The 22,106-nt window shown below is 63.3% G+C and overlaps 1 protein-coding gene and 1 long non-coding RNA gene across 4 annotated transcripts in view; both read left to right on the forward strand.

The window, feature by feature from the left end:
• The first annotated feature begins 6,410 nt into the window (after nucleotides 1-6,410).
• The window catches only part of LOC114509139 (monocyte to macrophage differentiation factor 2), a 75,587-nt gene continuing 59,891 nt past the window's right edge, over nucleotides 6,411-22,106 (forward strand). For 2 of the 3 annotated variants that reach the window (XM_036014790.1, XM_036014792.1), the window contains exon 1: nucleotides 6,411-7,272. In XM_036014790.1, the coding sequence (XP_035870683.1) occupies nucleotides 7,226-7,272 (47 nt within the window). In that variant the 5' untranslated portion in view covers nucleotides 6,411-7,225. The remainder of the gene's footprint in view (nucleotides 7,273-22,106) is intronic. The other variant, XM_028527291.2, reaches the window with a different exon arrangement.
• On the forward strand, nucleotides 8,016-15,390 carry LOC118498046. Its single transcript, XR_004900566.1, has 3 exons — nucleotides 8,016-8,602; nucleotides 12,951-12,953; nucleotides 15,379-15,390. It is a non-coding gene; the product is annotated as an uncharacterized LOC118498046 (long non-coding RNA).

A 22,106-nucleotide genomic window follows, 5' to 3' on the forward strand; every position in this document is an offset into this window, starting at 1 on the left:
CTTTGGGGCCGGTGGCTACAGGAGCGCTTGTTTGGCGTGCTGGCCGGCTGCCGCAGGTGGCGGGTTCCGTCCTGACGTGTGGACCGGTCATTGTCCGTTTGCGTTTTCCCGTCTCCACACCCTCCGTGAACAGCGTAGATTCTACTTCCAAAACACAGCTAGGCACCAACCTCGTCCGCCACGCCACTCCCATCGGTGCCCCGGGCACCCTCCTCTGTAATAATGTAGGGGAGGGACAAGGCTTCCCTCTGGCTCCCACAATTCCACTCTCAGCCCCTTCCGACCTCTGGGAAGCACCGCTCGGAGGAACCCTCAAAGGCGATGGGGTGTGGACACTCTGGCCACCCCACCTCCCGGCAAAATCCTAGGGCCCATTCTGTGCAACCTCTGCTCACCTTTCCCACTCACCTGGAACCGCCTCCCCTCCACCACCTGCTCCACGCCATTGTTCTTCCAGCTTCCCCCTCTCCTCCTTCCCACATCAAAGACGTGTAGCATCTGCCCCTCCCCTTGCCTATGTCATGTTGCAGGTCCGGGCTGGGATGAAGCTCCGCGGATGCAAATTGGAAAGCCGCCCTTCCCGCCCCTGTTGTGGACCCGATGCCCTTCTCCACCGGGTCAGAGCCAAACTCCTGATGGCCAACGATTTGTCAACGTGTGATGATTCCACTGCTGGCCACAAGAGGGCAGCAAGGCCCAGCACATTGGAACCAAGGGGACCCTCCCAGCTGCGTCCTGAGCTTTAGGCTCCCATCTTGGGGAGCCTGGGATCAGGGATGTCCAGGACCCGGCTGGTGGGGAAGTGGGCAGACCCGGCAGGGGCGGGCAGGGGTCGGCCTTGTCAGAGAGGCCCTAGCAGAGAGGGGCCTGTCGTCAGAGCTGGTAGAGTGTGATTACCCGGTTGTTCTTATTTTGGCACTGTTACAGTTGAACTTCACAACCTTCCGGGCTGGAGTACTCTTCATTTTAGAAGACATGAAGCCCGGAGAGCGTGAGCCGTTGGAGATAGCAAGCCGGTTAGAGGCGGGGCCAGGCCCGGGCGCCTGCGCTCCCCGGGTCAGCAGAAATTCAGCATCGCTTGCTCTGACGTCATAAGTGATGAGCACAACTTATCAGTGCCTGTCTAGGTAAACTTCATATTCTGTGTTTCTTACACGTTCGGGACAAGGGCAAAAATTTCGGTATCTACTTACTGCATCACACTGGTTTGTGATGAACACTGTTTTTGTCTTTGTCTCACGTGAGATTTGGAATTCGGATCTGGAGGGTTCTCCCCAGGTGGGCAGGTCACCTCATTCCCTGCCGCCTGTCCTGTGGCCGCTCCGGCTCTCACCGATGCCGTCTGCCTGGGGTTCCTCCCTTCGCTCCTGTTTCGTTTGCTCGTTCAGTCCTGGCTGGCTCTCAGCCCCACGGTTGGTGGGGAGTCTGGATTTGAATCTGGCTGCATCCTCTAAGGTTGCTCCCGTCCCAGGTCCTCTTACTTAGGAAAGGAGACTGTTTTGATGTGAAGGAGGGGACACTGGTCTCTCTTCCGACAGGGCTGGATGGGGACCCCAGGGCTGAGATGAGACGTGTCTGGAAGACAAGAACCAGAAGCACCTGGATCTGGCCCTGCACCCCTCGTCCCGTTTGCCTCCTGTTCTCACCTCTGCCGCCTGGGCCGAGGCGGGAGGAGGGTGGGTGAGAACGGCCTTCTGTGTGGAGGAGGGGGGAGGCTGGGAAGAGAGGAAAGGGGGCCCAGGGAGAGGCTGCAGGCAGTTAAGGTCCCAATCGTCGGGAATGAGGGGTGCCCCTCCAGGCTGTTGACCCACCAGGGGACCGCCGTGCCCACCCCGAGCCCTGTTCCTGTAGCTGAACCGCTGACTGATGGATGGGGACATCAAGGCCCAACTCACTCACCCCTGGAGGGACCTCTGAGGGGTCTCCCCAGCTTCAGAACTCCCCCTGATGTGCTGAGGCCACTGTCCAGAGCCCAGCAGCCCAGCCTCTGCCGCTGCTTGTCCCTGCCCCCACCCCTGCCTCTGCTGTGGGAGCCCCTTAATACGTGTCTTCACGCTAATCTCGCCTCAGAGCCTGTGTCCCAGGACCCCAGCCTGTGACAAGGAATGAGCTTGGTCCTGGGGAATGCTTCTTTCCTCCCGGGAAGACCCGGGGCTGGCTGGGGAGGGGGGGGCCTGGGAGGAGGAAGGGTCCCCATGGCTTCCCTGGCTGAGCAGGGCCTGGACGAGGCCTGTTCCTCCAGGTCCAGGGCCCAGCACACAGTAGGCTGAACAAGAATGGAGGACGGGGCCCTGGCTGGTGTGGCTCAGTGGATTGAACGCAGGTTGCGAACCAAAGGGTTGCTGGTTCAATTCCTAGTCAGGGCACATGCCTGGGTTGCAGGCTGGTCCCCAGTGGGGGCCATGTGAGAGGCAACCACACATTGATGTTTCCCTCCCTCTCTTTCTCCCTCCCTTCCCCTCTCTCTAGAAATAAATAAATAAAATCTTAAAAAAGAAAGGAGAACTGGAGTCCAGCTGTTGGTGACGACAGAGGACAGAGGTAGGTGACGCTGCAGCAGTCACACACACACACATGTGACACGGACTCTGACATGTCTACATCATGCGATCCGAGATGCATATAAACCACTTCTATAGCTACACACACGTGCACGTGTAGATGAGATCTGAGCGTAGGTTACGGACTCGGGCGTTCTTTGAAGGCGCTGCAGAGTGAGGGAGCGAACAGGAAAGGAGAGGCGTCTCCAAAGACGGTGATGTCTACAAGTTCGCGGCCCCGTGCCCGCGGGCACTCCCCAGGTCGTGCACCCGCTCCGGTTGGGCGCGTTAGAGGTCAGAGTGAGGGGCTGACAGGAGAGCCAGAACATTTCCCGGGGAGGGACGACTGCGGGAGGAAACGGGCCACAGAGGGGGGCGTCCTGCCAACACACCCAAACCCAACCCCCTTCCGAGGAGCACCCTGACACTCCGTCTCCACGCTGTGCCGCTTACAATGCCAGCACCCAATCGAAAAGTCACCAGACTTGCACAGAAATGGGAAAGTGCGGCCCGTTGCAAGAAAAAAGTAAAAATCAACGGAAATCGCACCAAAGGGGCCCAGATGTTGCCGTCAGCAGACCAGGGCTCGGAAGCAGGGGTTGCAGACGCGCCCGAGAGCTGAGAGAAACGTACACCGTGATGATGGAACAGAAAAGGAGCTCAGCGGAGACGCGGACGCACAACGAAGACCCGCACGGGAGTTCTAGAGCTGGAGCGCGTGGCTGAAACGGAGAAGGAACGGACGAGAAAAACACGCGTCATGAAACTAAAAACAGAGGAAGGAGAAGGAGGCATGGATTCATCCTGGTTTTACGCCCATGTGGCTGTTCGGAGGTGGGTGGGCCGGGAACCTTCACCCTCGTGACGGTGGACGCCGTGACTTGCAGTGGCTGTGAACGTGGGCCCCTGCGTGTTAGCCCGTGCCCTTGAGGGAGTCCGCCAGCCCCTCCCAGCCTTGGTTCCCTCCCCTCTGGTGCTGGGTTCGTTATATCTTATCGTCGAGCGTCTCCCTGGGCGCCGAGAAGGACAGCTCGACCCGGGGTTGAGACGACCCTTCGAGACCCTTCAGTCGCCTGCAGAGTGCAGCCATGCGTGCGCTGGGTCGCAGTGTCCACCCCAAGCCCACAGTGACACCGACCTGGGCCGCCCTCAAGGAGGAGAACAGAAGGCAGCCTCCATGGGGGTGTCGAGGGAGCGGCCGGGTCCCCAGAAGTGGACTGGGCGATGGAGGGTTCGCGACCATTCACTCCAGCACAGTCCAGGGTGGGTGGCTCCGTGGGATGCAAGTCACCGAGAGGGAGTGGGGAGAGAGTTGGGTCAGAGGCTGCCCTGGGCCCCAGGGACACAGAGCATGGGGGGCCTTGTGGGGAGGAGGCTGCTGATGTGATGTGGACAGAGCTCCGGGGACAGGGAGAGAAGCCGGGGCCACGGGGAGGGCCCCACCCCACCGGCCTGCTCCCAGCGAGCCCCTCGGCAGAGCCGGGGACCCCGTGAATCTCCATCCCCGTCTGCTCAGGAGTGCGGGGGGCGCAGGGCCGCACAGACCAGGGCTGGAGTGCGGGCCCAGATGAGGCGCACGCAGGCAGGGCGTGCCTCCTCCTCTGTGAACGAGGAACAGCGATGCCCCCCCCACCAAGCCACAAAGGGGGTTCGAGGCGAAACAGGCTCTCGGGAATGACGTCACGGCAGGCCCAGGCCACCTCTGCTCCTTCGGTCATCCTGCACCGTAGGTGCCGTCAGCCCTGCTTTACGGGCGAGGACACTGAGGCCCGAGTGTGACGCCGCCCCTGGGCCTCGGGGACAGAGCTGGGCGGTGGTGGAGCCAGGCCTTGAGTCCCCGGAAGACCCCCTTCAGAGCCTGCAGCCACTGTCCAGCCCGGCCCGGCCCGGCAGGTGGCACTGCTGCCACCTTGGGTGGGGGGGCGGCCAGAGGAGGAGCGCCACGAAGCAGGCAAGGCGACCAGCTGGGCTCTGGCCCGGGGAGGATGAGGGGCGGAGCTGCTGCCCTGCCCCTGAGCTGTCACTGTGGGGGGGGGGGGGCCCGCCGGTGCCCTCTGGAGAGGACTGTCAGCCACTCCCAGGAGTGGTGGGTGGGCGTCTGTGACAAGGGGGGGTGGAGCCTGAGACCCCACAGCAGGCAGGAGGCCGCCTGCACCGAAGGGAACCGACCTCGGGGACCACCCACTGGGGCTGGGGGGTCAGCGGGGAGCAGAGGAGGGGACTTCTGGGCCTGAGGCAGAGCGGGCGCCCCGTGAAGGCCCCCTGGTGGGGGTGGGGGAGCCCGAGGCCCGCCCCCCGCTGCCCTGGCGCCGACCTGCCTCCTCCGGCACACACACACACAGACCCAACCCTGACTCCGGTGCAGGCGGGAGGCCCTCGGTCACCATAACAACTGGATGCTGGCAGTAAAAATAGCAACTTATTTCTTATTCCACTTCTTTTGCTCTGGGAGAAAAAGAAAATCCATTTCTAGGCTTGTGTTCCTTTCGGGGGTCTCCTCTGGGCCCTGCTGTGCTGGGTCCACGGCCAAGGCTTGCTTGAAGGCGGACAGCAGGCCTGGACCGTGGGTGCCCGTGGTGGACCCCCTGGGAAGAGGGGCCACTGGAGGTCAGGGCTCTGGGGGCTTTCCCCTTTGCAAAGCCACTAGGAACGTTTTGGGGAATGGAGGTTGGGGGCAGAGGGGGCAGTGTAGCTGGCACCCAGGACAGACAGGGGTGTCCTGGTTCGGCTGGGGTACGGGTGGGGGTCGGGGTGGCCGTGAGGGAGGTCAGGTCAGGGAGGAGGCCGTGTGGGAGGGGCTGGCCTTACCTGCCTCGGGCTGCCGTCCGCTCCTGGAGGTCCGACAGACCACTGTGGCGGGGGACCGGTGTTGGCCGTGAGCTCAGGGCACAGGAGCTGGGCTGCAGGGCTGGTGCTGGTCCTGGGGCTGCGTGACCTTGGGAGCCCCGGCCCCTCTCAGCCTCCCTTTCCCTCCCCCAACGAGGGGACAGGAGGCACCGGTGAGCCTCGCCGCTCCTAGCCCCGACGGCTCCCAGGAAGAAGCTCAGGCTCCGTCCAACCGCGGCACAGAGACACGCAAACCACCGCATCACGGTTCCTGAGCATGCCCCCGGGCTCCGGGGGTCGCTGCGGTGCGTCCCACGGAACTTCCTGCCGCCGGGGAAACGGTCCCTGGCGGCAGCCACTGGCCACACGTGGCCGTCAAGAACTGGAAGCGTGGCCTGGGGGACCCAGGCACGGCACTGCGCGTGGTCTGTCGTTTTTCGTCGTGTGGAAGCCGCGCCAGGCGGGGGCCCCGGTGTCGGAGTCCCAGCTCCGGGAGGTCCAGGGGGACCCTGCCGCTCAGCCCTCCAGCCCCTCCTCACTGCGGGGCCTCCCGTCCTGCCCGCCCATGATGGGCTCTCAGCCTTCGACTCCTGCCCGCCTGGACCTCACGCTCACCTGGCACCTTCCCTCCCGTCCCAGCTGCACCTCCCAGAGTCTCCTCTCACCCCTCCTGCACTCGGCCACCTGGCGGTGCCCACCCAGCAGGGTCAGGGGTCATCCCTGACTCCTCTGTCCCCTTCTAGTCCATTAAAGGGGTCCCTGTAAACGTCCCTGGACCCCTGCTCTGGTCCCCACCTCCAGCCCTCGCTCCCCAGCCACGCCCCGCCCCCCCACTGCATCTACCTGCGGCCCCCTAGTCCACTCCCAGAACAGGTGCGCATGCCCACGGGAGGAAGGGGGTTTCTGTCTGTCTCCTTCTCGCTCCAGCACCTTGGGTGGAGGGCGTGGGTGGGATGGCTTTCTGAACGCAGGAGGACCTCAGATAAAGCGTTGTTACAGAAAGTAGGGGGCAGCCGGGGCTTGGGGAACAGAAGGCGGGGAGGGAGGGGGCGGAGGGGGAGGTGGGCGTAGGGGGGAAGGGCTCAACCTTTAATTCTGGGATCTGTCGTCCCACGTTGAAGGCTGCCCTGCCTCCAGCGGCCCCCAAGGGTGTCACCCCTTCCAGTAGGTGGCTTCCCATAGCCAGAGTCCGGGCCAAGGTCTCCTAAAGGAGAAAGCCGGATTCCACAGAAGAGGCAGAGGGCACCGGCAAGTCCTGGGTACCCCAGGTTCTGGGCAGCCCAAGGCGTGTGCTGGCGTCTCGGGGTCCTGAGGGCCCCCAGAGCCACAGGTTCTGGTGGGGGGTTCCCAGAGACTGCAGCCATTCGGGGTGGACCCTCTGGGGTCGCCGCGCCTCATAGGGACCCGGCAGGCGGCGCTGGCGGTGGCCGCTGCCTTCCAGCCCAGGGCCGGTCGCTTTCTCGATTTGAACATCTGCGGGCGGGCGGGCGGGGGCGAGGAGGGCGACAGGGACACCGGGGGAGCAAGAAAGGGCGGCAATCAAAAGATCCCCTTGCTCGCTCCCCCAGCTCCCCTACCCCGGGCGAGAGCTGGAGGGGTCCGCCCCGCCCAGGGAGGGCGCCCGGGCCGCGGGGACTAAGGCGATTGGCCCGGAGCCCCCCGCCCCGCCCCGCCACCATCTGGTCGGGATTTGCGTCCGCGGCTCCTGGCACCCTCGCTGGGGCTCGGGCCCCGCGCCCCCCGCCGCCCCCGCCCCACACCCGCCTACCTGCTGCGCCCGCGCCCCGTGCTCGCCTGCCCCGCGGGCCGCCAAGTTCGCGTTCTCTGAGCCCCGGCTGGACGCCGATGGAACCGCCGCGATGCTGGCCCCCCGGCTCCTGGATTTCCAGAAGACCAAGTACGCGAGGTGAGCGGAGAGCGCGGGGCGCAGGGGGGGGGGGCGCGGCCCCGGCTCCGCCGCTGCCCCCGCCGCCTAGAGCTCTCCGGTCGACAAGGGGACCCTAACCCGCCGGGAGAAGCCAGAAACCAGACACCACGGTCTTTGTCAGCGTCTGCGCGCCCAGCTTTGCGCCCTGGACCCGGAGGGCGCGGGTTCCCAGCGCCCCTCTCTTAGCGGGGTGCCCTGGAGCGAGTAGCTTTACCGCTCCGCACCTCCGTGTCCAGGTGGGCAACACGGGGATAATGAGAGTTCCCACACTGGGGGTCCCCGCGAGGGTTCAGTGAGATGACCCTCGGAAAGCACTTTGCACCGCGCCGGGAGTGGAGGGATCGCTCAGGGTCTGTCGGCGTTTTTGTGAATAATTCAAGGCTTGGCCCGTGTCCCTCCCGCCAACACCACCCCTTTCCCCCCTGCGCCCCTCCCATCCCCCCACGGTTGTACCCCAGCCCCACCCCTGAGCCCCCTGGCAGCAAGCGGGGAGAATGGGTAGGTGCCCTTTGCAGGTGGGGACTCTGCGGCTGAGGACCCAGGGAGAGCTGCCCGTGGCCTTTCCCCAGTGTGAGGTCCCCGGTCCCCTGAGCCGCACTTTCTTGTCCTTAAATGGTGATGACAGATACTCCCAGGGGACCGCCCAGCCAAGGCCAGATCCTGGCTTTGATCCCGAATTAAGGGGCAGCGGGGGTGGGGGGCACAGTCATGAAGTTCCTCTAGGAGTTTGGGGTGGTGGGCTTACCTGAGCGCGGGCGTGGGAACCCGTTCCTGAGGTCGCCCCTCGGCCCCTGGGGTGTGGGCAGGACCGGGTCCTGGGAGCGCAGCCTGGGCCTCTCCTTCCCGGGCAAGGCAGCTGGGCCTTGGAGGGGGCACCCGCCCTGCCCGCCCCCCACCTCTCACCCTCCACTCAGGTCTCCGCCCCCCAGCCTGGGGTGGCAGGGGGTGAACTTGTGCTGTGCTGGCATTGTCTGGAGATCTACACCCACGTGGCTCTTTGTGGAGGGTCCCCGGTGCCCCCAAGTTTCTACAAGTTCCGGTCAAACTGAGCACAGCTGAGCCCCGAGGCCCCCGCTGAGCGTGACACCCAGGGGCAGGGGTGGTGGGGGGCAGGGCTGGTCCTTCCCCCTCAGGCTCACTCCCCATTTCTTGGGGGGCGGTGGGAGGGTGTGTTCTGAGTGTCTCCTTCATAAAGTTGGGGAGTCCCCTGGAGGAAGGGGCCACAGAGGGGAAGGATGTGAGGATGGGGTCCTGCAGATTGTCTTGGTCTGAAGGTGGGAGGTGTTGGCTGCACAGAGCCAAGGGTCCTGTGGGCCACCATCACCCGGGAGTCGGTGGACTGTCTGCCCGAGGGGAGGGAGAGGCCCAGGCCTGGAGGCGGCAGGTGGAGCAGGCGGGGCTGGAGCTCTGTGCTGGGGCCTCTGTCTGCCCCTGCGCCTGCTGTGCCTTCTCCGGTCAGCGTCTCCGCCTCGCTGGGCCTTAACTGGTTGATCTGCCAAGACGGGAGGGCTGGTCTAAAGGACCTAGACCTGGCCCCAGGTGCTGCTGTTCGCCCTGGAGCTGGGCTCTGCAGTCAGGGCTGGGGCTGGACCCGAACCCGCTCCTCCACGCCCGGGCTGGTGCCCGGTCCCGCGGTGACGGGTCCAGTGAGGAAGTGGAATTTCATGTCGTCTGCCTTTTTTTTTTTTACTGCAAGTCTCCAAATCTGGTGTGTATGCTTTACTTACGGCCCGCCTCAGTCTGGACCAGCTGCATTTCAAGCGCTCAGTAGCCCCAGGTGGCCCGTAGCTGCCGTATCGAACAGGACGAGACCATTCTTCAGGGTGAGAGATGGGGGTTTGTCCATTCCGGTGGCTGACACAGAGCTCCACGGCCTGGGCGGCGTTTACACGACAGAAAACGGTTTCTTACGGCTCTGGAGGCCGGAGGGCCGGGATCAGGGTGCCCTCAGGGTCAGTGTCCGGCAGGGGCCTTCTCCAGGGCTATGGGCTGCTGACGTCCGGTTGTGCCCCCCGTGCCAGGAGGGGAAGGCAGGAGATCTCGGGCCTCTTCTCAGAATCCCACCCACGGCGGCTCCATCCTCATAACCTACTCACGTCCCAGAGGTCCCCCCTCCAGGCACCATCATCCAGGGAACTGGATTTCAACAGATGAGTTTTTTTGGAGGGGGAGGGCCCAACTATTCCGGCCTTAACAACATTCCTGGTTAAATGGTGTGTGCTAGTCACGGCAAAGGATGCTTTCCCCCTCTGAGCCTCAGTTTCCCCGTGAATGGTCTGGCCAGCTGGTCTTCAAGGGTCTAACCTCGGGTCCTTGCACGATGCACCTTCATCGAGAAAACCACTTGCATAGAGCCGGGGGAACTGAAGGGAGGGCAGTTTGGTGCGGAGCTGAGTGGGCGGACCGACGCGGCAGAATGGAGAGGCCAGAAACAGAGCCACGCACGGACAGACCTTGACTTTGGCAAAGGCAACATAGCCAGTCGACATGGGCAAGGACGCTCTGCCCCACAAACGGGAGACGGTGGTCCGTCCGGATGGAGACAGGGAGACTGGAGCCCTGCCGCACAGCACGCAGAGAAAAGCACTCCCGGCTGGATCACAGACGGGAAAGTGAAATGAAAACACACACACACACACACACACACACACAGGCCTGGAAAACTTCTAGAAGACACGAAAGAATGTATCTGGGACTCCGTGGTCAGTGACGATTCCCGGAGGCACGGGACGTCGGAACTGTGAAAGTGAAGGCGGATAAACCAGGTTACGTGAGGAGTTCAGAGTTTCTGTGCGTCAGAAAATGCCGCCAAGACAGCAGACGAAAGGCCGCGCCCCCGAATGAGGGACGCGTGGGCAACCCGTTTGACCAGCGAGGACGAGGGGTGCAGAACCCACGAAGAACTCAGCGAGGAAGAGGCAAGTGAGCCGGCGGGAAGCGTGGAGACGGTCGCCTTACGGAAGAGGAAATGCAGACAGTCGGGCTGGGCTGCCCCCGCTGGCGAGCAAGGAAACGCAGTCAGGCCCAGCGAGGGGCTGTTCTCCCCACTCAGCGTGGACGTAGGGTGGCCACACCGTGGTCGCACTTCGGGAAACAGGAGCTATCTCGCTATCGCGGACACGTGCACGTCCTCACGCGTGGCCGTCCCCTTCAGGTGTCTGCCCGAGAGAAACGCTGGCCGGTGCACCAGGGCAGACGGGCAAAGATCTCAGCCGCGTTGCTCTCGGCCAGTGAGACCTGGAGACAGCCCAGGTGGCTGTCGTGTCGGGAGAGTGGTGTGCACACACACGAGGGGGTCGTGCCCCGCAGTGAGAAGGGCCTCCGGTTCCTGCCAGCCACGTGGAGATGTTGAGTAGGCGCAGGGAGCAGTAGGGAAACCCTGGAGACAGCCCGACTCCAGTCGCAGAGCGCTCGACGGCGGGCAGACCAGCTGTGCCGTCAGGAGTGCGGAGGAAGGGGGGTGAAAAGCCAGACAATGGTTATTGCAAAATCAGGCCAGCGGTCGCCTGGGGGGGAGGGAGGGACGAAGTGGAGGTTAGGAAGGGTGCACAGGGTGCTTCTGGGCCCTGGCCGAGCCCTGATTCTTGACTTGGAAAGAGAAACAAGCTGGGTTCTAAGTGCCTGAGAAGGTCACGTAGGCTCTGGTTCCCCGGGTGAGACGTACTGCCCCCACCTCCCTGCAGGGGAGGCCGGGAAGTGTAGTCCGACCCCCGGTGTGTGTCTGCTCCTGCCTCCCCCACGCCCCCAGCAGCTCCCGGCCTCTGAGCAGGTACCAGTCAGAATCTGCTGAACGGACACTGGTGGTGTGACTTTGGACTAGCGGAGTAACCCGTAGGGACATCGGTCCGCTCTCCTGCTTAGTGCAATGGGACTTGGAACAGGGGTCGGTGTAAAACCACACTGTGGTCACAAACGCAGCGCGGGCCCCTCGGAGAGCACATGCTCGATCACGGCAGGTGTACGCAAACGGAGTCCGGACACAGTCACCCTCCACCCCTCCGGCTGGAGATCACCCCGTGAAACCGGTGTCCGTCTGGCCGTTGCTGTGCGCTCCGCAGCTAGCCTTTTGTCCTGAAGCTGGACTTGTGACCCGCGGTCACCCCACTTTTCTGGTCTCTCTGCACCCTTCGTTTCAAGCGTCCCCATCCATGGTCCCTGTCATCGCCGTCCCCTGCTGTGTTTTGTCAGCCCCCACGTTTGGACACGGAGGTTGTCTCCCAGATTCCAGCTCCCAGTAAGTGACGCCGTGGGGACATCCCCAGGGGAAGGCACGGGGGAGAGGAGCTTTCTCTGTGCCGACACCTACCCGATTCATCGTCATTTCTGGGCGTTGGCCACGTCCCACGAGTCACAAGGTCCATGGGATGTCATTGACCTCCCAGCCTACCATGACCAGGTCGAGAATGTCCCCATGATGCGATTCTCACCATGGGGACTTGGAGCTGCTCCCGAGGCCACACAAAGGTGGGTGCCGGCTGGTCCTGCGGGGCAGCGTCCCTGGGAAGTGTGGGAGCGTGGGGCCGGTGCTCTGACTCTGCCCTCCTCTCTGCTGGGTTCTCTGGGGCAAGTGCCTTAGTCACCCAGCCTTGCTTGCGTCCTGGTGGGGGTGGGGAGGTGGCAATGCCCGAGGTGGCCCTGGTAGGCCTTCTCTCCATTCAGGTCCCGCCCTACAGCTTCAGGTCCCCTCAGAGCCACGCAGAGCCAGTCCTGCTCCAGCTGGGACTCTGAAATCCTGAAGGGCCCGGGTTTCGTGAACCTTTTTTGTTCTGAAGGTGACGCAGACAATGCACGTGAAGCGGCTGGGGGGAGACGCAGTCGGTGCTCCTCAGCGGTGGTTATTTATGTCACGGTTTTTGTTGCTATTTACAGTTTGTCTGTTTCCAAAGAGGCTTTGAGGCAGCTTGTAAGAAGCAAGTTTCTCCAGGCCCACGGGGCTGTCAGAGACACCGTGCGTCTCCGCCAGGCTCACTCTGCCGTCTGTCCGCAGGTCCCTGCGTGCTGGGTGTTGGGGGGGTGGGGGCTGGTGGGGCGCGTCGGCCTCGCTGGCTACGGAGGGGCTTCATGGAGTCAGGAAAGACGACCCCAGACTGCGAGCCAGGCCCCCAGGGAAGCCTTTTTATGCAATGTGTCACCTGATCCTCAGCCAGCCTGTGAGAGTTAGGGACCCTCGTGTCCCTGTTGGGTGAGGTCATAGAGCAAAGGGCAGGACTCACAGCTGGGTGGACTCACACCTTGGCCTCTCTGCCCGCCACACACCATGGGGATCAGAGCAACCTCAGTTACCAGGGCTGCAGAGTGCGGGTCTCACGCCCTCCACTGCTCCCTGCCAGACGGCCGCGGCGGCAGGAGTTCTGAGTCCTCCCGGCTGCCCTCCCCCTTGGGGGGCTGGGGGGCTCTGGGGCCGCACCCCCCAGGCCCAGGCGCCCTCACTCAGTCACTGGCAGGCCCTCCCCGAGCATTCTCGGGGCCGGTGGCCCAGCAGAAGAGAAGCCCATGTGCCGTGTGTCTGCATATTTAAAGCTAAAACTCAGGCTAATAAGCTTTCCAACAAAATGGATCGATCCTGTCTCCCTTCTTGACAAGTACACTTCCCAGTGACAAAACCGAGCACTGTGACACGGAGGCCGTCACAGGACTGCAGGCGGCCGGTGTCACAGGTAGTGGTGGAGCTCAGGCAGTGGTGTGTGTGTCTGGGCATTTGCTGCTGGCCAGCAGTGCTTGGGCGAGCCGTCGACCGCGGCCATGCACACTCCACGTTAGTCCTTGTGTAGAGCGTGGAACTGATGTCTTCTTGGCCTCACTGCGGCGGGCTCCTTGTTACTGAGACCAAGACGCACGCCTACATCCGGGTTCCGCTAACAGTGACCATCTAGAGCTGCACCGTCCGGAGCTGTGCCACAGGCTGCCCGGGGCTACTGTAATGTAAACGTGTCAAAACAAAACACAGTTTGAAAGCTGGTGCCCTGGTCGCACCAGCCACATTGCAAATGCTCAATCGCCACGCGTGGCCGGCACTACCGTGGGGGACGACACAGACGGGGCGGGGGGGGGGGCATTGCCATGCCTTAGAAATTTCTCCTAAAAGAGCACTGAAGAATTAAAAGAAAAATGTATAATTTAAAACACCCTATGACTGTAAATTAAGGGAAATTTGTTAAACATTGAAAAATTTAAGTGATTTTTTATTTGAAAATATCTAAATAGTTTTGTTAAATAGAAAAGGCAAGATGCAAATTAAGATGCATAAGTATAACATTTAAAGTCAGAAAGTATTTAAAGAAAGCCAAAATGTGTTTTTTTGGACTTTAATTTTTAGTTAATATTTATTTGTTTTTAGAGAGAGGGGAAAGTAGGGAGAAAGAGAGGGAGAGAAACATCGATCGATCGACTGCCTCTCGCACGTCCCCTACTGGGTGCCTGGCCCGAGACCCAGGCACGTGCCCTGACTGGGAATCGAACCAGCGACGCTTCAGCCAGCAGACCGGCACTCAGCCCACTGAGCCACACCAGCCAGGGCAGAAGTGTTTTGTTTTAACTTGACTTTTTGCGAACGTGGTGGAATCTCCTTCTGTGAGCACAGGAGCACCCATATCGAGAGTGTGAGGCCCGCCGCGCTGTCAGCGTGAGGACTGGGGATCACACCTCCTGGGGGACAGTCCCTCCCTGTTCGTAGCACAAGTGACACGGATTTGCCACCCACGCAGGGTGCCGAGCCGGAGAAGTGCGTGGGGACAGGGCTCATGGGGGACAAACGACCACCCCTTCAACAGCAGGGCACCCGCACTTGTTGCGGAACTTAGAATCGAGTGCGCCGGGGGCGCCGGGGGCACTGGGGGCCCTGGGGCTGGACCCGGGCGGGGGTTGGCGGCTCTGCCCTCTCCAGGGCCGCCCGCCTGTGTGCCTGGGTGACTCCAGGCGTCCACCCCCTCCCCCTCCTCACTGTCCCGTCTGACCTCGCCCTCAAGGCCGCCATCTCGCAGCGTCCGCTCCCTCCTAACCTCGGCTGCCCCATCCCCATCGGCGTCCGGTTTACCGTGCTTTAATTACCCCCCGCGAACCTGGAGGCGGAAGAGAGAGCAGGTGCTCCTCCTCCAGAGGGCTGGGTGGGGGAGGTGCCCCGTGGGTGGCTTCTGCCCTCAGACACCTGCGTGTGCCTCAGCCTCCCACCTCTCCCCACCTCCCCCCCCACCCCTTGGCTGAGCGACCTTGGGCATGCCACGTGGCCTCTCTGTGTCTTCATGTTCTCTTCTGGAACACGGGGAATCATAGTAGTACTGACCTCACCGCGTTGACTGAATCTCCGGGCGCCAGTTTCCCGCTCTGTCAAATGGGCAGAATGAGAGATACCCCTGCCCTCGCACTGCAGTGGTTGGAGGTCTGAGCATGCCTGGCCCGGAGCCCACAGCGAGTGCGCCAACGGTGGTGTGCTGTCCCTCCTGACGCCTGCGGGGGCGCCCTGGAGCCGGCTACCTAGTTCCCCGAGTCCCCCAGGCAGGCGGCCTGGGCGCTCCCAGAGTGGGCAGCTGTGAAAGGGGCGGTCGTGGCAGACACCCCGTGCTCCAGTTTACACCAAGAGAAGGGCTCCTCTTGGGGCTAAATACCTGCCCCCTCGGGTCCACTTTTCGGGGGCCCTCCCGCAGCTCTGTCGCCAACCAGACGTGGGGACACTGGACGCCGAGGGTGGACCTGGGGGCTGCTGTGACTCTGGTGTTGAGAACTGCTGTCCCGCTGGTGTCATTAGCTGGGGCTGGAGTGGGAGCGGCGGTGGGGCTGGTGGGGACGGCAGCGGTCTGGCCGGGTTGAGGGCAACCACGAGAACACACCCCCCGCACCCGGGACCCTTGACGGCCCCACGGACGAACCTGCCTCCCATTCGTCCGCTGATTTGTTGGTGTCCCTGCAGCCTGGAGGGGCCAGGACTGACCCAGGTGTGGGGGGTGGGGGGCCTGGGGCTGACCAACCAAGACGGAGCTCGTCCCTGCCCTCTCGGAGCTCCCGTCCCCGTGCGAGACGCAGGCGGCGCGCCCACAGCTGCACGCCGGACCCTCGGGTGGCTGTGTGGCCGGGTGAGGGTGTGAGGTGCAGATGTGTGCACACCAGGGGAGATGACACTTTCTCCGTGGGGCTGCTGGGAGGGCCGCGTGAGGAGACGCACCGGCCACAGGGGTGCCCGTGAAGTGACTCGGTGCAGAGCGGCTGATGCCCGGGGACCTGTCACCCCAGCTGCCCCAGGGCTGGGCTCGCTACCCACCTCTCAGCCGCAAACCTGAGCTGACAGGTGTGCAGGAGGAAGAGTAGGCGGAATCTCCCCAGGAGCCCCCCTTCGGCAGCCTTGCAGGAACGCACCTGCAGACTCCTCCGGGCACAGTGCCCCCTTCCAGGTGTGTCCCGAGTCCCCGCACTCGAGCAGGTCCCGTCCCTCTGCTCACCATCCCCCCGCCAGACCTCAAGATGCTCGGAGCAGGGGCGTCCCCAGACGTGTCCACTGGCTCGTCGGTCCGTCCCACCAGGCAGGCGCACACCTCCAGGGGGCGCCTCTCATGTGCCATGTCACGCACGCGGCTCGGCTGCATCAGGCTTCTTCCAACCTGGCACCCAGTCCCGCCTCGGCCCTCCCCACCCCTCGCTCGGCCTCCCCCTCCTGCTCCAGGCTTGCTCTCCTGGGGTTTTGGCTTCCATTCCAAGGTGGCACCGGCCCAAGGGCTGCTTTCCCTCCCACTCTGTTTCCCAGAGGCTGAGCCAAGATGCTGTCTGCCTTCCAGGAGCCGTGAATTCATGAATGGACGCGGAGCACGCCCCAGGGCCGGCTGGGGAGGAGAGGCTCTGAGCGCTGGGGCCAGCTTGGCCCTGGCCGTCCTCGCCCTTGTGAGACAGACAGACCCCCTTTGTCCTCTGGACAAACCTCTGTGCGTCCTCTGTTCTGGGGACTCAGGGCTGCCGCCACCAGGCACTGGCCCAGCCCGGACAGAATGGCCGCAGAAGCCTTCCCTGACCCGTCTCATCGAGGACCAGAGGCCAGCTTCTCCCTGGGGGCTCGGCACCCCAGCCCAAGCCGGGCGGACAGGGAGGGATGGTGGGAGCGCTGAGGCTGGGCCTGGCTGCCCCAGGCTGAAGGGAAGGGCCAGGGGGTGGAGCTGCTGGGGTGCTCTGAGCCCAGGCTGGAGGGAGGCCCAGATGGTAGGGACAGGTGTGGACCCGGGTGCGGTGGTGGGGGGGAGTGTCCAAGAGTCGGGCCCCACCTGGGCCCACAGTGCCGCTCTGCGGAGGACAGCGGTGCGGAAAAGCTCACCACGATGGACCCCAGGCCTCACCAGGCAGGTGCCTGGGCCTGCCCCGCCTTTTCACCCTCCGTGTCTGCGCGGCGCCTGGGAGGGCGGCCTTTCCGCCGCAGCTCGCAGCTGGCAGACTCGGTGTGCTGGTGGAACCCGCACCCGGCCGGGCCGCTCAGTGCGGCTCCCCCGGAAGCCCCGCCACGCCCCCTGAGTCACTGCCTCGCCCCCAGGGCCAGCCACTGTCCCAGCGCTCATCCTCCAAGCCTCCTTCCTGTTGCCGGCTCTTGGAGTTTCTACGCAGAGAACCGGAGAGCGCCCCCTGCCGATCCGTGTTACATCTGTGGCGCGTCCCGGTGTCGGCGTGCGGGGGCGTCCTCCTGCGCCCACTGCGGTCTGGCGTCTGCCGGTGCACGGTTCACTTCCGCCCCGCCGTGCGGGGGCACCTGCACACCTGCGGGGGCTCTCTCTGGGGCCGGCCCCTCCCCTCGGCAGACTCCTATGGGGCAGGTGCGAGAGCGTCTGGTCTCGAAAACGGACTTCGGACACAGACTTTCCTATGTAACATGTTTTTGTTTTATACGGTTTTTAAAACATTACTAAAGCAGGAGGCCCTGGCTGGTGTAGCTCAGTGGATTGAGCTCGGGCTGCGAACCAAAGCATCGCAGGTTTGATTCCCAGTCAGGGCACATGCCTGGGTTGCAGGCCATGACCCCCAGCAACCACACATTGATGTTTCTCTCTCTCTCTCTTTCTCCCTCCCTTCCCTCTCTGAAGATAAAATAAAAATTTGAAAAATTAATTAAAAATTACTAAAGTAGGAATACATGAACACAGTAGCCAGGGAAGCAACACAGAATACAAAGAGGGAAAAAAAAGAAATACGAAGAAAAACCAATAGTGATGTCCTCCCTTGGCCCCCAGTCCTGGCTCGGGGGCTCCCTTCCGTGCCCCCTGCTTTCCCGAGCGACCTCGGGCAGGACGCCTGTCCCAGCTGGATTCACCCAGGTCTCGGGAGTCTGTCGATTCCAGAAGTTCCGAGGGGTTTTCCGAAGGCCGGACGGTTCCCTCTTGTCACCTCGAGTCTGAGCGACTTAATAAATGCTCCGTGAGAGTGGTGGTTCGGTCGTCGGGCCCACCTGCGGCCCACTTGGTTCTGCGTCGGCCCAGGTGGAGGGCGGTGGCTCACCCACGGCCAGTCCCCTCTCATGAGCACTCGTGAGAGGCCCAGGGCAGGAGCCTCCTCGAGGGGAGCCCTCCAGGGAGAGGGGGGAGGGACGAGAGTCCCAGATGGCGCAGCGGCCTGGAGGGGCGAGAAGGTGGCTCCAACCCAGTCTGCGTGGGGGAGGGGTGGGGGCAGGGGTCAAGGACAGCGGTCAGAGGGGGGACGTCTGACCTGTGGTCGGAAGGCCGAGAAGGGGGAAAGGGACTTTTCAGCAGGAGGGACGGAGTGTGGGCGGCAGGAGGCAGGCCGGCCGTGGGCTGTCCCGGGGCGAGGAGAAAGGGCAGGGTGTGCGTCAGGGTGGGGCACCAGAGAGGCAGAAGCCCCTGGAACACGGGGTCTGCCGGCCCACGCAGAAGCTGCCTGGCGTGTTCGCTCTTGGCCCTGGCGCAGGCACCTGTGCTCGGGGGTCTCCGGGGCTTCGGCTTGGCCCACGAGGCCTGGGAGTCTGGTGCGGACTTGCCCAGGTGGGAGGGCCTGACAAAGGTGGGGTGCCGGGGGCCGGGGGGCCATGGGCTGCACGGACCGCTGGCCCATGAGGCAGGGAGTCCAGCAGCGGGGACAGAGGGCTGTCCCTTCCCTCCCTTGGCCGCCAGATGCGCAGCCGCCCTGGGGAGGGTGCCCGGATACGCCTTGTCCTGGAGCGTAAGGACGGACGGACGGACAGCAGCCCCTCTCCCGTCAGAACCACGGACAGGGCTGAAGGGGCCGCGGGTGCCCTGGGTCGGCGGCTCCAGAGCCAGAGGGTCTGGGTGGGCGCCCCCTCCCCCACACCACCTCCCAGCGCGTGGCCCGCTCCGGAACCGCTGTGTGAAACAACCGTCCTGCTCCTGGCCCCGCCCGGTGTGGAGCGCCGTCATGGGGTTCCGGGAGGCGGCGGCGGTGTGTGGGGGGGCCTCTGAAGTCAGGGCCCGCCTGTCCCCCGCCCCCCTGGCAGACGTCGCCGATTCGCCACCCACTCCTTCCCCACGGGCCCGGGGTCATGCACGCACTGGCCCCTTGGCAACGGGGCCCTGCAGGTCATGGCCTCGGCCACCCCGTCGGGTGCCACGCAAGCGGGGTCCTGTGTGCTGCCCTTGCTGAGCCCGGCGGCCTGCACGCGTGACGTCGTGTTGTGCGGATGGACCACGTGCTGTCAGCCCGTCTGTCTGTTTTCCACGTGATTCTTAATGTGCCACCGAGATGGACAACCGCGGGCATCCGCTCCTGGAGCCTGACCTTCAACTTGGAGAGACAACTTCCACTTTGCAAGGGCTTTAACTGGACGACCTCCATGACGCGCCCTGAGGGGGCACACACACCGGGAAGCACGTGGTGCCCGGGCTGTTTTGGGGAGCCCCCAGGGAGCGGTGAAAACAGCGTCCAACCTTTGAGCACTGCTGGGTGTCAGGCACCCGTGGGTGCTTGTTGCATGCCGCCTGCAGGTGAGGTAACATTACTTCCTGGACAAAGAAAGACGCTGCAGCCCAGAGACGCACAGTAAGTTCCCGTGGGTCACACAGCAGCTCGGCCGGCTGTGCCTGGCCCCGGAGCCCCCGCCCCTCCAGCTCAGGGCGGGAATCGACCTTCTGTCCTCGCCCCCTGCCGGCATCTGGCTCCGGGGCCGGCTAAGTTTGGACCCCGCTGCGCAGAGTTGCCCTTCCACCCGTCACAGGCGGTGGCCACGTGGTCACCTAAGAAGCGAAGGCTGACCACAGGCGGGGGCTCTGCTCTCCAGAGAGGGGCGGGGAGGGCCGTGTCCCTCCTTACATGTGACCAGCCGTGGCCTGCTGGCAACGTCCACTCGGCTGGGAGACACTTCCCGCACCCTCGGAGGGCGCCTGTCTGGCCGCCAGCTCCGTGGCCGAACGTTCTGAGTTTTATCTGTGCATTTCAGCCGGCGAAAAGGGCCCCCCATCGCCCCTCCGCGGGGGAACGGATGCGCAGGCCTCGCAGGTCCGCACAGCGGGCTGTTCTCACGAGGGAAGGCAGGCGCCACCGACAGAACTCGGTGGATCTCACGGGCGGGGAGGGAGCTGCGTGCAAGAAGGCAAACGCAGAGAGAGGGCCGCGAGGGAAAACGAGAAAAAAAAAAAAGAGGACGGAAAGGTCCAGAACCCTTGCTGGAGCTGTGCATGCTGCGCTGAGGAAGGTCCGTTTTCTGGTCGTGTAAGACAAGTGTGTCTCCAGCACGTTCTGATGCTCTGAGAAGGAAAAGAAGAACATCCCCGTGTGGCGTTCAAGGCGGAGTTCCTTTCGCCTGAGCACGCACTTGGCCCATAGGCAAGAAATTCTCTTTAGACAGCAAAAAACACAGGCTTGGGACTCCTGTAAGGCTCCGTGTCCTAAGTGACCTTCTGGAGGAAGCAGGGCCGTGGGGACAGAGGGCAGAGCTGTGGCGGGGGCCTGGGGCCAGGGGTCCTGTGGGGGTGTGTGTGTGTGGGGGGGGAGGATCTGCTATTTGTCTGGGCTGTGGGGAGGGTTACTGGAGTCTGTACGTTTAGCAAAACTCATAAAATTATACCAGAAAAAGAACGTTTACTTATGTAAATTAAAAGGAAGCGAAAACACAAATTGGTTCACTGTCCTTTTAAAAGGCTGCCCAGGGGTTCTCGGAGGAGAAAGAATCAGGCTGCAGGCCATTGAGGGGAAGTGCCTGGTTCTCGCAGGTTGTGGGAACTGGGTTTCTTGGGCGTTTGCCCCGGCTCCCCTCCCCCCGGGCCCTGTCCCCGACTCCCCCCACCACCCCTGGCTTTCCCTGCCCTCGCCTGCCTTTGTCACTGCTGGGCATTCAATACCTGCCACTGCGCGGGGAGGGGCGGGGGTGGGGGCACAAGGAAAGTTTTGTGGAGCCCAGAAATAAATGAATAACTGCCCATTCTGGGTCGCCACGGCAACCGTGACATCGCCCTCGGACCCGCGTGGCTGGCACGGTGGGTGGCTTTCATGGTGCTTGTTAAAGGGCCAGCAGGAGAGGGGACAGCCAGTCCGCGCCTGGCGATGCGTGAGACCCGTCTCCCACCCTGGAGAAGGGCCCTAGCCTGTCCCCGCGGAGCGGGCACAGGTTGGCACAGCGCCCGGGGGCTCCGGGGCAGGGTGGGCCCCAGTGAACCCTGTGGGCACCTGTGTCAGTGTCCCTAGGGCTGCGGTGACATGGCCACACACACGTAGTGGCTTAAGACCACAGAGAGCGACCCTCTCGCAGTCCGGAGGCCAGACGGTGCAGGTGCCGGCCGGGCTGGCTGCTTCCGAGGCTCGGAGGGGGCGTCTCCCCGGCCCCTCCCGGCCCTGGCGGTGGCTGGCCGCGCCCGGTGCTCCTTGGCTTGTGGACGGATCTCTCCAGGCTGGGCCTCCCTCGGCACGCGGTCTCTCTGCTCTGTGTCTCCCCTCTTCTTACGCGGACCCCAGTCCTGCTGGACCGGGGCGCACCCACCCCCTGCAGTGACACCCCAGCCTCATGAACCGCACCCCTGGGAACAACTCTGTTCCCACATGAGGTCACACGCTCGGGTCCTGGGGGTTCGGGTTCCGACACCAGGACTTTAGGGGACGCCATCCAGCCGGCACCTGTCTTTGCTGTCAGTGCGTGGTATTGACTGAGTCAGCCGGGACCACCGCCAGCTTCCTCCGGGGCCGCTGGTGAGGAGGGCGGGCTGGCGGGTGGATTGTTCTGGGCACTGGGGGAGGCTGTGTTTCCACTGCCCCCCCCCACTCCCAGGGGTGGGCCCTCCCCTTCCTCTGTGACCATAAGCCCAGCGTTTACTCTGCCTCCGCACGGCATGTGGACCCTGAGGGCGAAGGAGCACTGCTGTCTGTCCTTCCTCTGGACAGACTCTGGACTCCCAGAGAACCCACTGCCACCCAGCGCACGGTGGGTGCTCAGCGAACGTTCCTGAGAGGGTGCAGGAAATGCTCAACAAACTTTCAGTCAGCTGTACGAACATGACACCAGCGCACAGAAGGTGCTTAATAAATGCTCCGTGCACTGTCCCGCATCGACACAGCATGCAGAAGGTACTCAATGAATGCTCTGTGCACTGTCCTGCATGGACACAGCATGTAGAAGGTGCTTTATAAATGCTCCATGCACTGCCCTGCATGGACACAGCATGTAGAAGGTGCTTTATAAATGCTCCATGCACTGCCATGCATGGACACAACATGCAGAAGGTACTCAATACATGCTCTATGCACTGTACTGCATGGACACAGCATACAGAAGGTGCTTTATAAATGCTCCGTGCATTGCTGTGCATGGACACAGCATACAGAAGGTGCTCAATAAATGCTCTGTGCACAGCCCTGTGTTCTGAGCCGTGTGCTCATTTCTCATTTTTGTGGTC

The sequence above is a fragment of the Phyllostomus discolor genome, chromosome 13, assembly GCF_004126475.2.
Source record: "Phyllostomus discolor isolate MPI-MPIP mPhyDis1 chromosome 13, mPhyDis1.pri.v3, whole genome shotgun sequence".
NCBI lineage: Eukaryota > Metazoa > Chordata > Mammalia > Chiroptera > Phyllostomidae > Phyllostomus > Phyllostomus discolor.